Source organism: Ursus maritimus, unplaced genomic scaffold, assembly GCF_017311325.1.
Source record: "Ursus maritimus isolate PB19 unplaced genomic scaffold, ASM1731132v1 scaffold_22, whole genome shotgun sequence".
Taxonomy (NCBI): Eukaryota; Metazoa; Chordata; class Mammalia; order Carnivora; family Ursidae; genus Ursus; species Ursus maritimus.
Genome location: NW_024424675.1, coordinates 10,594,079 through 10,610,954, shown reverse-complemented (window position 1 = coordinate 10,610,954; position 16,876 = coordinate 10,594,079). Strand labels below are relative to the sequence as shown.

The 16,876-nt window shown below is 37.4% G+C and overlaps 1 protein-coding gene across 3 annotated transcripts in view; it reads right to left on the bottom strand.

Annotated features, from left to right (window-relative positions):
- The window catches only part of TASP1 (taspase 1), a 258,243-nt gene that overhangs the window by 35,584 nt on the left and 205,783 nt on the right, over nucleotides 1-16,876 (bottom strand). For all 3 annotated transcript variants that reach the window (XM_008703359.2, XM_040637977.1, XR_571645.2), the window contains one exon: nucleotides 219-292. In XM_008703359.2, coding sequence (XP_008701581.1) covers nucleotides 219-292 — 74 coding nt within the window. Of the gene's footprint in view, nucleotides 1-218; nucleotides 293-16,876 lie in introns of those variants that run through there.

Genomic DNA, 16,876 nt, shown 5'->3' with positions numbered 1-16,876 from the left:
GTGGTGTTTCCTAATCTCCCCTGCTCTGTCATCAAAAGCTAAAAAGATCGGCTGTTTTTCTTTGGGGTCATTAACTGTTCTTAATCAGATTCTCATAAAGATCACAGAGCTACTGCCCCATAGAGGCTGAAAAAAATACATTTTTATCAGCTTAACTGGTTAGAGGTTCATGCAACAGCTGCAAGGTTTTCAGGTTATGCCCCAGTTTTCCCGCTTACCTTGGCTTTCCCATCCTGGGCTGACATATATCCAACACACATGCTCTCTGTCGTGTGGCTCCACAGAAATTCCACTGCCGTGGAAGAGAACACAAATAGGCACATTCAGATCACAGATGGAAAATAAATCTTTGCTTTTTAATAGAACAGTTAAAGATAGCTTTATATTTTAACACACTCAGTTCCCTACTTTCCATTTGGTCCTTCATAAATGTCAAGATGATTTAGTACTCAAAACTGTGTAATGCCATTTACTGTGAAATGAAAAATGTATTTCTTTCTTGTCAAAACTTATGATTATTACATGTAAAATAAATGCTCTTCAGTTTGAAACTTGTAGCCTTACACACATGCACCACATACTCATACATACAGTACACAATGATTTAGCACATGTAATATTCCATAACGTAGTTTCCGTAGTTTCCTTTAACAGTCACACACACACACACACACACACACACACACACACACACACAGTCTTGGTTTCTAAATACCATTCTCCATAAAAAGCAACCAGGACTCTTTGGAGAATGTTCATTCCAGGGCTGGGGCAGAGAAAATATAAAATGAATCTGGAACATCTTATTATGCCAGAAAGTAAGGAAGTGCTCAAAGAATGATGACAACTTATCAAACTGACACAGGCGTCAGCCTGAAGGGGATCCCACTGGCCAAATCAGTGTCAAACTAAATATCAAAATAAATAATGAATTATCACCATTTAATACAATAAGAACCAATGAGCCCATACTAATGCAAATAAATGAGTGAATAAATAAATGGGGAAGAAGAGAAAGCTCTTCCTTGTAGAATGCCTACTAATAAATACAAAAGAAAAAACAGAAAACCATCATGGTTGGTAAAACTAGTGTGAGACAATTAGAACAGGAGCAAGCTATTTACGTAGTCTCAAAGTATCTCTCCATAAAGTTCTTACTAAATGTAACGAGGGAAAGTGTAAGTTCACTGTGGAGAAACCAATGAAGCCCTCCTTAATCAAATGACCAAAACTCACATCACCAATTAAGGGAAAATCAACACCATGCGCATCCTGATAAGATACTGTGGGACACCACCACTTCTGTGGTCTTCTGCCAAAACTGCAGAACCCAGGCTGTATGAGGAAACACCACACAAATCTGATCCCGGAACACTATTAAATAACTGGTTTGAACTCTTCAAATATGTCAAAGTCAAAACATACAAAGGAAGTTGAGAAACTGTTTCCATTTAAAGGAGATATGACAACTAAATGCAATGTGTTATCCTACATTGGTCTGGGGAGGTGTCATAGGGACATTATTGAGACAATTGATGAAATTTTAAAAGGGACTATGGATTAGATAATGCTGTATCAATATTAAATTTTATGATTTTGATAACTGTACTGTGATTATTTAGAAGAATGGCCTGTCCTTAAGAAATATACACTGAAGTATTAGGAGTAAAGATAGCTGACATCCATCTTGACTTCAAATAGTTCAGGGAAAAAATGCACATTTCAGTGTGTGTGTGTGTGTGTGTGTGTGTGTGTGTGTGTGTGTGTAGAGGGAAGAGAGGAGAAGGAAGGAGTGAGGATGGAAAAACAAATGGGGGAAAATAAAAACAATGGGTGAATTTGGGTAAAGGAATAGTGCGTGTCCCTTGTACTATTTTTGCAACTTTTCTGTAAGTTTGAAATTATATCTAAATAAAAAGTTACAAAAAGGAAAATCCACAAACATAGAGATATACACAAAACCCTGTCACCTTCAAGTATATACTTTCACAATTCTATGGGTTTTTTTTTTAAAGGCATTTTTAAAGTTTTGATGTACCCCTCCAACAAAAATTTCAAAACTCCCTGATAATAAAACTGCATTGCTCAACACTAAACCCTCTGGGTCCCAGGCCATCCATCTGTTTATATCTCTGAGCTAATTAAGCCTGAAGACAAGTGTTTGAGTTGAGACACAACTGTGGGATCAGTGATCCTAGACTCTGAAGGCTTTGCCAGACATGTGGGGAAGAAAGAAGCAGTAAGGGGCACAACTGAGTTCCTCAGATACGTGGCTCATTCCCTCATCATTAATTAATTATCAAACCTGCCAACCTGCTCAACAGACGCTCCACTGAAGGGTGCAGGAAAACAGCGTCACGCAATGAAGCAAGTTCTCTTTAACAGATGTTTTTTCTTCCTCACACATCTGCTTTGAACTTCAAAAATCCCGAAGTCCAGAGCAAGGTCTGGGATATTCTAAATTGCCTAATAGAGCAAAGGCATTCAAGTCTTACTGAATTTCCTCAGTGTAGTGACAAAGCCATTGTATTTCAATACAAAGTTAAGGCATTTCTAAAGTTGTGACTTCATACTCCTTATGCCCCAAATGTTAAGGTGGCTCATGAATTAGCCATGGAAAGAAAAATACATGGAAATATAGTTGATTTAATTATGAAAGTAAAAGATAAAAACATTACACTTTATTTTTTAAGACACAATTGTGCTTATTTTAAATGCATTACTCTCTCTAAAAACGTAGCCTGCTTTAAGGAAATGTAATATATAAAAAATTTAGAATTATGAAACAGGATAAATTGGGTACAGTGACTGACTTCACTAAATAATTGTTTTTATATTGAAGGGTTTCCAGTGCAGTTTCCAGACATAGTTTAGGAGTTCTTAAAGAAAGTAACTCTGTCTAGAAATTCAATCTTCATTTACTCTTTTCACAAACATTTATTACCAAAAAATGTATCTTTGCAATGTGCATTGTACTGACACACTATTTTTAATACCTACAATTCAAATATGTATGTATGAGTTACCAGTTCAGACTAACTTGAGAAACTCAACAGAAATCGTTTACAATTTAAATTATAGAATGTTTTTGAAAAGAAATTCTATTTATTTAAGTGTATGTCTTAACTCAAGCTAATTTAACAAAATATTTCTTGGTCAAGGGCTTTAGGGAAGCAGGAGAGAGAAGAAGTAACACTGAGAATCCATCATATGCCAGGCACTGTCTTTTGTAATAGAACTCAGTAAAGCCTGGATGGGGAATCTGAGGCTAAGAGCAGGTAAGTAACATGGCTTAGGTCATTTTAGTAAGTGCACAAACTACAATTCAAACGGGACTTTTGGATTCCAAAACCTGGCAACCTTCCATTGTTCCATTGCTTTGAAATTTACACAGCTTAGAAAGATTTATAATTAGTATTGTATATCAAGAGGATTAAATTCATTAAAAACACCAAAGGACCAACAAAACATCAAACACAACACAACTCTTAAATATTTCTCTCTTAAGAAAAGCTTTTATTTTTATTTATTTTTAAGAATATTTTTAATTTCAATTTTTATTTAAATTTTGGTTAACATACAGTGCAATATTGATTTCTGGAATAAAATTCAGTGATTCATCACTTACATACAACACCCAGTGCTCATCACAAGTGCCCTCTTTTATACCCAACACCCATGTAGCCCATCCCCCACCCACATCCCTCCATCAACCCTCAGTTTGTTCTTAACAATAGAGAACAAACTCTATTTTATTGAGTTAGTTCTCAATAGAGTTTGTTCTCTATTGTTAAGTCTCCTATGGTTTGTTTCCCTCTCTATTTTTCCCCTTCTCATATGTTCATCTGTTTTGTTTCTTAAATTCCACATATGAGTGGAATCATATGGTATTTGTCTTTCTCTGAATGACTTCTTTCACTTAGCATAATACACTAGATCCATCCACGTCATTGCAAATGGCAAGATTTCGTTCTTTTTGATGGCTGAGTAATATTCCATTGGGTATATATACCACATCTTCTTTATCCATTCAGCAGTCAATGTGTTTTTCATTTATAGCCTCTATTATGTTGAGGTATGTTCCCTCTAAACCTACTTTGTTGAGGGTTTTTATCATGAATGAATGTATTTTGTCAAATGCTTTGTCTGCATCTATTGAAATGATCATATGGTTTTTATCCTTTCTCTTGTTGATGTGATGAATCATACTGATTTGTGAATACTGAACCACGCCTACATCCTGGGAATAAATGCCACTTGCTTGTGGTGAATGATTTTTTAAATGTATTGTTGGATTCAGCTTGCTAGTATTTTGTTGAGGATTTTTACATGTATGTTCATCAGAGATATTGGTCTGTAGTTCTCTTTTCTTTTTTGTAATAATTTTTTATGTTATGTTAGTCACCATACAGTATATCCTTAATTTTTGATGTAATGTTCCATGATTCATTATTTGCGTGTAACACCAAGTGCACCATGCAATATGTGCCCTCCTTAATTTTCTTGTAGTATTTTTACCTGGTTTTAGTATCAGCTAATGTAAGCCTCACAGAATAAATTTGGAAGTTTTCCTTCCTTTTCTATTTTTTGGAATAGTTTGAGAAGAAGAGGTATTACTGCTTCTTTAAATGTTTGGTAGAATTCGCCTGTGAAGCCATATGGTCCTGGACTTTAGTTTGTTGGGAGTTTATTGATTAGTGATTCAATATTTTGCTGATAATCAATCTGTTCAAATTTTCTATTCTTCTTGGTAGTTTGGTTCCTATTTCTTCCTTGTAGTTTGGTTTCTATTTCTTCCTGGTAGGTTATATGTTTCTAGGAATTTATCCATTTCTTCTAGGTTGTCCATTTGTTTGAATATAATTTTCCATAATATTCTCTTAGAATCCTTTGTATTTCTGTGGTGTCATTTGTTACTTCTCCTCTTTCATTTCTGATTTTGTTTGAGTTCTCTCTCACTTTTTTAAAATTTTTGTTTTGTTTTTAAATAGGTTCCACACCCACCATGGAGTCCAATGTGGGGCTTGAACACATGACCCTGAGATCAAGACCTGAGCTGAGACCAAGAGTCAGATGTTCAATCAACTGAGCCACCCAGATGCCCCCTCTCTCTTTTTGATGAGCCTGGCTTATGATTATCAATTTTGTTGATCTTTTCAAAGAACCAGCTCCTGCATTCACTGATCTGTTCTATTGTTGTCACTGTTGTAGTTTTTAGTTTATTTCATTCATTTCTGCTCTAATATTTATTTCCTTCTACGGGTTTGGGGTTTCATTTGTTCTATTTCTAGCTTCTTTAGGTGTAAGGTTAGGTTGTTTGAGATTTTTCCTGCTTCTTGAGATAGGCCTGTATTGCTATAACCTTCCCTTTTAAAACAGCTTTTGCTGCATCCCAAATATTTCAGACTGTTGTGTTTTCATTTTTATTTGTCTCCATGTATTTTTTTTATTTCCTCTTTGATTTCTTGGTTGACCCATTCATTGTTTAGTAGCATGTTATTTAACCTCCATGTGTTTGTTCTCTTTCCAGATTTTTTTCTTATGGTTGATTTCTAGTTTCATAGCATTGTGGTGAGAAGAAATGCATGGAATGATTTCAATCTCTTTGAACATGTTGAGATTTGTTTTGTGGGCTAATAAGTGATCTATTCTGGAGAATGTTCCACGCGCACTTGAAAAGAACGTGTATTCTGCTGTTTAAGGATGGAATGTTCTGAATTTATCTGTTAAATCTGTCTTGTCCAATGTGTCATTCAAAGCCACTGTTTACTTGTTGATTTTCTGTTTGGATGATGTTCTGTTTGGACAGATGTCCACTGATGTAATTGGACAGATGTTTGAACTGATGTCTACTGATTAGTTCCTTTATGTTTGTTATTAACTGCTTTAAGTATTTGGGTGCTCCCATGTGGTTGCATAAATATTTACAATTGTTATATCTTCTTGTTGGATTGTGCCTTTAATGATTATATAGCGTCTGTCTCTTGTCACAGTCTTTGTTTTAAAGTCTATTTTGGGGGGCACCTGGGTGGCACAGCAGTTGGGCGTCTGCCTTTGGCTCAGGGCGTGATCCTGGCATTCTGGGATCGAGCCCCACATCAGGCTCCTCTGCTATGAGCCTGCTTCTTCCTCTCCCACTCCCCCTGCTTGTGTTCCCTCTCTTGCTGGCTATCTCTATCTCTGTCGAATAAATAAATAAAATCTTTAAAAAAAAAAAAAAGGTCTATTTTGGGGGTGCCTGGGTAGCACAGTCGTTAAGCATCTGCCTTCGGCTCAGGGCGTGATCCTGGCGTTCTGGGATTGAGCCCCACATCAGGCTCCTCCACTGGGAGCCTGCTTCTTCCTCTCCCACTCCTCCAGCTTGTGTTCCCTCTCTCGCTGGCTGTCTCTCTGTCAAATAAATAAATAAAATCTTAAAAAAAAAAAAAAGTCTATTTTGGCCCAGGGGCACCTGGGTGGCTCAGTCAGTTAAGTATCTAACTCTTGATTTCAGCTCAGGTCATGATATTGGGGTCATGGGATCAAGCCCCACATTGGGCTCCACGCTGGGTATGAGTTGGCTTGGGATTCTCTCTCACTCTCTCCTTCTGCCCCTCCCCCTTGTCTATGCTCTCTCTCTTTCTCTTTAAAAAACAAAAACAAAACTCTATTCTGTCCTATGTAAGTATTGCTACCCTGGCTTTCTTTTCACATCCATTTGTGTGTGGTAGATGCTTCTCCATCCTTTCACTTTCAATCCATATGTGCCTTTAGGTCTGAAATGACTCCCTTTTAGGCAGCATATAGATGGGTTTTTGTTTTTTTTTTTTTATAATCCATTCCATCACCCTGTGTCTTCTGATTGGAGTGTTTGGTACATTTACATTCAAAGTAATTGTTGTTAGGTATGCATTTGTTGCCATTTTGTTACTTGTTTTATGGTTGTTTTTGTAGCTTTTCTCTGTTCCTTTCTTTTGCTCTCTTCTCTTGAATTAGTTGGCTTTCTTTAGTGATATACTTGGATTCCTTTCTCTTTATTTTTTGCATATCTGTTACTGGTTTTTGATTTTTGGTTACCTTTCGGTTTGGATATGACATCTTCTGCATATCGAAGTCTACATTAAGTTGATGGTTGCTTAAGTTTGAACTCATTTTTCACTCCTCTCCTCCCCACATTTTAGGTATATGGTGTCATACTTTACATCCTTTTATTTTGTGAGTCCCTTGACTGATTTTTACAGATATACTTATTTTTACCACTTTTGTGCTTCCTACTTTTCTTACTCTTGCTTATGGTCTTTTCTTTCAACTCAAACATTTTTTAGGGCTGGTTTAGTAGTCATGAATTTTAACTTTTGTTTGTCTGGGAAAGTGCTTATCTCTCCTTCTATTCTGAAGGACAGCCTTGCTGGAGAGTATTCTTGGCTGTAGACTGTTTCCTTTCAGCACTTTGAATATATCATGCTACTTCTTTCTGGCCTGTAAAGTTTCTGTTGAAAAATCAACTGATAGCCTCAATGGAGGTTTCCCTTGTTTGTAACGGCTTTCTTTTCTCTTGCTGCTTTTGAAATTCTCACTTTATCACTACTTTTTGCCATCTTAATTACTGTACATCTTGGGGTGGACCTCCCTGGGTTGATTTTGTTGGGGGGAATCTCTGTATGTCCTGGATCTGGATTTCTGTTTCCTTCCCTAGATTCAGGAAGTTTTTGGCTATTATTTCTTCAAATAAATTTTCTGTCTGCTCTTCTTTCTCTTCTTCTAGGATTCCAATAACATGAATGTTATTATAATTGATGGTGTTGCTGAGCTGATTCAGGGCCATTTTACACAGTGAAATCAACAGCAAAGGCACAAAAATGTGAAATACATGACATTAAACAGGCTACAAAGAGGATGCTTCTTTAGAGTTATGAGAGCTGAGCCATGAAGGCAGAGCATCACCTTGTTCATCTCAGCTGGGAATGTGCATGTCAGATTACTCAAATTCTTCACCACTCTGCATGTGCCTACAAATGACTGATTTTGAAATTACAAATAAGTTTCAGCAAGTAGAAAAATTAGCAAATATGAAATCTGCAAATACTGAGGACTGACTGTAGTTATTAAAATGACATACTCTTTGACCTAGTAATTCTACTTCTAGGTAATTATTCTATAGATATGCTTTTATATGTATGAAATAACATATTTATACAAAGATATTCATTGAAGTAGTTTTAATTAGGAAGAAACTGGAAATAGGGGATGTACTGTATGGTGACTAACATAATATAATAAAAAATCATTATTAAAAAAAAAAAGAAACTGGAAATAGCTCAGTTGCCTATTGGTGGGAGTATATATAAATAACTATGGTACTCTATATAGTGGAATACTATGCAACGATTAAAAACAAAGGAAGAAGCTCTACATGGGAGATGTGGAACCATCTACACTGAGTATTTTTCAAACTTTTTGATCATGAATCACAATATAACAAAAACAAAACTAAAAAGTTCCACGTGTTGTCACTTAGTACATACATTTCTTTATAAATGAAATTTCACAAAATAATACCTACCCTTTTACTTACCATGCATTGCTTTATACTATTGGGTTATTTATATTCTATCCACTGGATTTAAAAGATTCTGCCTATGACTCAATAAATGGACTTTAGACCTCATTATGGTCTAAAGTCATTATGAAGCATTATATGACATGCTTCAGTTTAAAAAAATACTTATTTACAAGATACATAGTTTATCTAAAATAAAAGGCAAGGTAGACAATGATATAGAGATGGTGCTGCCATTTTTGTGGAAGAAAATAAAAAGGGACCATGGATGAATATGTTTATAAATACATGGGATCTCTCTGGAAAAATATTTTAGGAACGGGAAACAGTAGTTGCTACTATAAAGAGAACTGTTTGGTTAAGGGAATTTAATGGAAGGCAACCTATTTTTCACCATATATCCTTTCCTGAAACTTCTGAATTTTGTCCTATTTTGGTTTATTTACTATTTTTTAAAAATGCCCCTAGGAATCTCAATTACCCTATTAATCTATGTTATCTATTAAGAATTTATTTAGATTGTGACATTCTGAACTTCTGAAATTTGATGTAATATTACCCTATATTTTTAATTATCCTTCATGAGAATGCTTTATTATGATGTGAAATGATCTAGTGCTTTCAAATTGTTTCATTTCTCATGACTACCTAAAATATGACCAAATCTTATGAAGGACCATAAATAAGTCCCTACATAAATTTATACTGGGCACATATATTTAGGGCAAAACCTGTTATATTTAAAGAGCAATTAAGACAAACAAAACAAAACAAAAATTTATTCCTGCTAGAAATTTAAAAATTCCAAAACCATTATAAGTTTTTAAAAATGAGTAGTAAACATTTATTGTCTCAAGGGCAGTTTGTATCACAAACTTTTATAACTATCGAATTAAGTTCTAATTTACATTAAAACCTGGTAAAGGGTAGTACAAAATTAGCTCAAATACAATTACATAGATGCAAAAAATAATATGAGTAGCATTTCTTACCATGAGTAATATTTAGAAGTCTATAATTTGTTTCTTGATTTTAGGGACTAAATTTGAAATTGTTTCATACACCTATAATGGAAATTTATGGTAAGAGTATTAAGAAATGATTCTAATAATAATACAGCAAACTGGGCAGATGTTATATCATAGTACTGGGATTTTTCCATGTATAATTATTCCATCTAGAGATTCATGAACTGAAGCAACATATAGGATAAATGAATGGCGTGGAATGACATATCTGAGAGTGGGAAAGTGCCATGTTTCTTTACCAGTGGCTGGTGACTGTTCACATCTTCACTACTAATTTGAAAAGCCTACTGTTTTCTAGAAAGCCAAAGCCCAAGGGGCGCCTGGGTGGCTGAGTCAGTTGAGCGCCCAACTCTTGGTTTCCACTCAGGTTATGATTCCTGGGTCCTGGGATTGAGCTGAGCTGTGAGTCAGTCTCCATGCTCCGCAGGGAGTGTGCTCAAGATTCTCTCTCCTTCTGCCCCTTCCCCCCACTCACACACACACTCTCTCTCTCAAATAAATAAATAAATCTTTAAAAAAGCAAGCAAGCAAGCAGGCCAAAGCCCAGGCATTGTGAGGCTACTGAAAATGGCCAGACCATGAAAAGATCTCCATCAGAAAACTTTAAGAACACCCAAAGCCATGCTAAAATAGATTCCTGAATGGGTTTAACCTGTGAAAGATGGTCACAGGGATTTGGCAAGCTTCTTCTCTACCAAGTGACGTGACAACACATCGTATCACATTAAGTGTAATGTGAAAAAAGGCCAACAGTACCGACCCTGTTCCAGTGCTGGAGAATGGGTTAGGTGGGATGTGCTGTGCTTGTGCTCCTCAAGAATGACATGTTAGGGGCTCCTGGATGGCTCAGTCAGTTGAGCATCCGACCCTTGATTTTGGCTCAGGTCATGATCTCAGGGTTGTAAGATCAACCCTGCAACAGGCTCTGCACTCAGCAGAATCTGCTTGTCCCTTTCCCTCTGCTCCTGCTCCTACTTTCTCTCACTCTCTCTTAAATAAATAAATAAACAAACAAACAAAATCCTAAAAAAAAAAGAAAGAAAAAAGGGAAAGGTTAATGGTATTACAGGCACATCCGAAATGGATTTGTATATAATCTTAGAGGCTAGCTTTTCTGGAAAGCTGCATTTAATGCATTGGAATAAATAAATTCACCCACAAGTATAACGCTCAAGAGTGGTTCTACTTTAGTCTTAATATCCTTCCACAGCCTTTAGTCCCTATGTAAGGCTTTGATTCCTAGTGACACTTAAATCACCACCTTCACTAGTTAATATTAGAGCTACAAGGCCCCCCTTACAAAATGCTCCCCCCGCCCCGGGACCTCTTTCTCTTTCAAAATGATTCACAGGTCATTCTGTTTAAGCAAACAAAATTTATTTTCTAGGGTTGCAAGCAAGTTTTCGCTACCAAACGGATTCTCTTTTCTAGCCAGAGAGAAGTTCTCAGCCACCCCTTTAAAAAAAAAAAAATTGTTGTTCTCCAATTGTTAACAACCCCCAGCTGCACTGGCTCCCGCACCCATTTAAAACCCCTCTGCCTGGCTTCACATCCCAGACTTTCTTGCAAGGAAAACAGAACTTTAAAATCAGAACCGTCTTGGGCTGGACAGTTGCCAAGTCAGCTGCTGCTCCTTAGACTTAGGTGGAGCGGCTTATCCTCAGACATTCTGCACATTCGGCTTTAAGTTACATCTTACTAAATAAAGATAAGCTCATTTTTTAAATGGGAAGAATGAGGAACTGTAAATGGACGAGCCTCCTCTTATCTCTGTAGATTTTTTCCCCCTGGTTGTTAGGTTCTTTATAATCCAAAATGGGGTTCATACAGGGATGCTTTACCATCCTGACACAGAATCCTTAAGATCCATATGTTGTTATGTTGCATTGTGGTCATAAAGTAGCTCTGAGCTGGCTCACCTCTCTGAAAAACTTTCACCACTGAACTGTTTTAGGAGGGATGGGATTGAAGTTCTATAGAGCCCCAGTTATGCTATAAGCCAAGGAAATAACTATTTTCTCTTTCCAAGGCTCACTCTGATTTTTCAAGACTGAAGAAGGATGCTGACTGAAAAGGGAGAGAGGAATGTCGGTCAAATAGTAATATAAGCCTCAAAGGACAATTCAGTTCTCTTCCTTTTTTATCATTTTACTTATTTATTTTATAGTTATTTATTTATTTGAGAGAGAAAGAGCATGAGAGGGGGGAGGGGCACTGGGAGAGGGAGAGAGAGAATCTCAAGCAGACTCCCTGCTGACGGAGCCTGACTCAAGGCTCGATCCCGTGACCCTGGGATCATGACCTGAGCTGAAATCAAGAGTTGAACGCTTTACTGACTGAGCCACTCAGGCACCCCTTTTATCATTTTACTGTATTAGAAACTCCTGGAAATAGGGGCCACTGGCTGGAACATGGAAGTTCTCCACTGAACAGAAAAGCATTCAGTGAAATAAGTTTTATTGAAACATGATTTCATTTACTCAACAAATATTTTTTTAGGATTTATTTCATGTAAGAGTGATCTCTATTACCCTTTGAGCAGATGAAAATTGACTATAAAATTTGTCAAAATGTTTTTCTGAGAGTTTTAGGAGAACCACAGTAATAAGAATTATATAATCACTAGAATTCTATTCATAAATCTTTGTATTCTTTACATCAAATGGAAAATGTACTGCCCCCCCCTCGCAAAATACATGGTTAGATTACAGCTGGAACTATACTTCTTATGATGAAGAAAAAAATTACAGATAAACATCTATTTCTAATTTTTAAAAAGTACATTAGTGATATTTGAGGGGGAAAAAGTTCTTTTATAAAGCAAACAAAGCAGATTACAGCTATTTGTAATGAACATTTTTTATTTTTTTTAAATGTTAGCCACATCTATTTCTTTTCTTTTCTTTTCTTTTTTTAAGATTTTATTTATTTATTTGACAGAGAAGGACAGCCAACAAGAGAGGGAACACAGGCAGGGGGAGTGGGAGAGGAAGAAGCAGGCTCCCAGCGGAGGAGTCTAATGTTGGGCTCGATTCCAGAACTCTGGGATCACACCCTGAGCAGAAGGCAGACGCTTAACGACTGAGCCACCCAGGTGCCCCCATTTTTTGTTTTAAAAATGACAATTCTGAAAAATATAAATCTCAGAGCACTACCTCAATAGATTAATGCAGCTCTGTTGTTGAAAAGTTTAAATATCATGTCTGCCTATTTACTTTGCATTTAGGAATAACTACTTAATTTGCTTCCTTCCATCTTATCCTTAAATAAGAATCAAAACATCAGCCTCTATCTTAAGACTACAGTGAAGATTTAACAATTCCAAAGCATTGCTGGGGCACTCAAGAAATAAGCTTCTACCCACTTCACCGGGTGTGGTATGGAAGTGTTGAATCACTATATATTGTGCACTTGAAAGTAATATTACAGTGTATGCTAACTGGAACTTAAATAAAAATTAAAAAAAAAAAAAAAAAAGAAAGAAGCTTCCAACCAGGACACAAGACCCTCTTACAGAACAAAGTTTCAGTTACATTTCTAAGACAAGTCATTAATATCAGATAAGCATCCATCAGTAGCTCTTTTCCCACTACCAGCCTAATAGCTAATTTGCCTTCTCTCTGAGAGTTATTTTTATGATCATGTGAGCCCAACAGAATGCCTAGTCATAAGTGCTCATGGTGGCATGTGCCATGAAATGGAAATCAGTGATACTGCTGGGGCCCGCAGAATGAAGCCCCTTTGAAGTGCATGTGTTTATGTGTGCTCGCCAAATTTTTAATGCCAGTAAAACCAAAAGGCGGTTTGGAATTTTAACTTACAGCAAAATGACCTTTTATCTTTTTAATGTTCCAGGAAGCATCGACTCAATCTAACATTTTTTATTTTTAAACCATAGCATGTTTTGGTAACAGGGACAAAAAGAGTACTTGATAAAGAACTTTGCCTGTTCTGCAAAGGGCAGGGAGGGAATGTCACATTCAAGTGCTAATTGGCAAGTGAAGAACAGTTTAATTTGATAGAGCTAAGTCTAAAATGATAGAAGGATTCATTATTCTTTCAAGTAATTATGTAAGAAACTGCAAAAATCTTCACAGAAGAAATCATATGACATACCATTTATCATACCATTTATATAAAGTCAGGCCCACATGGGGGCTTCAAAGATATGGGTAATGGGCAATTTCTTAAGCTGGGTGGCGGGTCCACAGGTGTTCATTTTATTATTATCCTTTATAACTTACAAATTTATTACATTCTTTTTAAAATATATGAAACATTTCATAGTTAAGATGAAAAACAGGGAAAGAAGGGGTGGCTGGATAATTAGAAGCAATATCATGTACAACACTTAATTATCAGCATAATGAACATATTCCTGGATAGTAAGAAACCTGGAATTATTCTCTGCATAAGGTGAGGGTAACTTAATGGGGGAGTAACAATTACCAGATGTGTTCATCAGATGATCAGGCTCTGGCTGAACTGTGCACCTCAAATCAATGTAGGATGAAGGACTCCGAACGGTGGCACTAGAGGCCACTAGCCAAACACAGTGGTTTTTTTTTTTTTTTTTTGCCCCTAAGAGCCCCTATGCCTCCTATCCTGAATTGCTTAAGATTTTCCTTAAATATATGAAGTCTGTTTCTCATTGATCCCCATACTCACTGCTTCTTAGTAACCATTCTAAGGCAGGGACCCCTGAACTTCACAAGGTCAGGCTCCCACCAGCAGAGTGAGGGCGAGCTATAAGGGAAGAAATGCACCCATGTAGTGAGATTGGCTGTTTATGCCATATATTTGCATATATTCTAATTACTTGTGTCAAATCACAAGTTTAAAACAGAAAAAGACTCATTTTTTTTTTTCCCACTGGGAGGCTTGACATGCCTTTGTTTACACAATTATTAGCCATACTATATACAGCAGCCTCAATAAAGTTCTTCTGTACAGGCCTGGAAAGCACATGTAATTGTACTTTAGCAGGTAAAATATATATTGGGGTTTTTTTTCTCTAAAAGCAGAGAGAAAATTAATTCTTTTCAGCTGTTTCACTCCAGGGAGAAGCATTTGCTTTGTGTTAAAGCAGTGATTTGTAGGCTAGGCTTTGCCAGCATCTCATGATCTGGGAGTGGGAGGTGGAGGGATGGGTGTTGCAAACACATTCACATCCAAACTGTCCTTTTTACAAGGCTGTTTGCAGAGGCTATCTTCTGTGATCCATTTCGACTGTCTCCAAATCTTCTTGTTCCCTGACACTCGTCATTATCCAACATTTCCGAGCCATACTGTTTCATTTGGGGTTGTTTTTAGAGCATGTAAGGACACTTTATATGACATTTCATTTTTCTGGAAGAGTGTCAATTTAAAATTTCTGCTAAATAATCAGTAAGGAAATTCCATTTGACATTTAATTTGTTTATTTAATAATTAGTGGAGCCTACTACGGAGGGTGGGTACAAGGTTGGATATGACACAGTCCTTGCCCTCAAATGGTTCACAATCTGGTGGTATGATTCCCAGAGGCAGTGGAATCTTCTAGTACTTGGAAAGATATTTTAAACCCCTGGGTCCTCCACTTTAACACATGTCTAGGGTGTGTCATGGCGAGTGTTACAAGGTATGCCAATTGCATGTTGCAAAAAAAGCACACGGAAGGAACAAATCACCTGGGGAAAGGGTTTCCCAAGAAGATTCATATCTGTCCTGGGACTTTAAAGAAGGAATGTAACTGGCCTAAGGCATTCCAAGCACAGGTAAAAGCATGTGAAAGTTACTGGGGGAAAACAGGACCCTCTGGAAGAAGACCAGACAATTTGGAGTGGCCAGAACTGGGGGCACTGAGGCTGTGTAGAGGGAAAGGACTAATTGGAAATGACAATGAAAGCATGTTCTGGGGTTAGATCAGGGGAGAACTTTCCCATCAAGTTAAGTAGTTCCCACCTGTCTTCTAGGGAAATGACCAGCAGAGGTAGGAGTATGGCTGCATCCTCACAGAAAAACTGAAAGCAGGGAGTGACAGTAAGAGATACAGGTTTTGTCTTTAACACACAGAAAAAGTTATTCAACATTTAGCTTAGACATATAGTAAACTAATGACATATACTTATGTGGCCCTTCTTTTGACCACTATCCCTCTGAGCCTGGGATTGGTCTAAGCCACAATTAGGTCAGGTTCTCATTTTTGCCCTTTCTGCTTCAGGGCAGCTTGCTTCTCTCCTAACTGCCCATTTCTGAGCCCATAGTTAGGTTCTCTGGGCCAGTGAGAGAAAAGTCTGGTGACTCTATGGAGGTGGAAGAGGAGTAGAGTCAGGGCAGCTAACGAGATAGTCTAGAAAAGAGTGACTAGGGACTGCAAAGTAGGAGGGCACTGATCCCATTTGTCTCAGAGGATCCCAAAGACAGAAACCAGGATCCGCTGATGCCATCTGACAGTCTCAGCGGCCTAACGATGCAAGAGAGCACCTTGATTGGTTACTGTAGCTCTTTACACAAATTAGAGGCCCATTTGGCAGTGAGAGGACTTAAAAGTTTTGTTAGTCATCTATTTTAGCGTAAATTACCCCAAAATGTAGTGGTTTAAAACAACAAACACTTACTATCTCAGTTTCTGTGGGTGAGGAATTCAGGAGTGGCTTTGTTGGGTGATTCTCACCCAGAGACTTACACTCTTCCTCATGAGATTCAGTCAGAAATCTGCGTGAGGCTGCTGCAGTCATCTGACAGTTCATTCAGAGCTGAGGCTATTGGCAAGAAGCCCAGTGCCTTGCTATTGGAAGGAGGTCACAGTTTTTGGCCACGTGAACCTCTCCACAGTGCTGCCTGACTGTCCAAACAACATGGAAGTTGGTCTCTCTGGGAGTGAGAAAGCAAGGAGGATGTCACAATGCTTTTTTTGATCTAGCCGCAAAAGTCGACACACTATCACAGTGCCGTATTCTTATGTCTTGGAAGACAGTCTCAAGGGAGAGGAATTAAGCTCCACCTCTTGCAAACAATTTATGGACAGAGTACATGTTGCAAGGTCACACAAGAGGATTTTGAATATTTCTTCATACCTCAGATTTACCAATTCTATTCAAGAATCAGTAAACAGAGGACAAACCTTGAAAGTGTCCTGTATCTGAGTCATCCCACCCTTGAAGTGGCCCACTGGGGCTCTTGTAATTGATATAGTTGTCAACAGGAGAGGTTCGTAATGGATTTCTGGAAACTCCACCAAGTGACAATGGGGTTTGACTGAAACTGGTCTTGTGGTGTTATGAAAACACGTACTTACGATTTTCAGAAGAGAGAGCGGACACAGAAA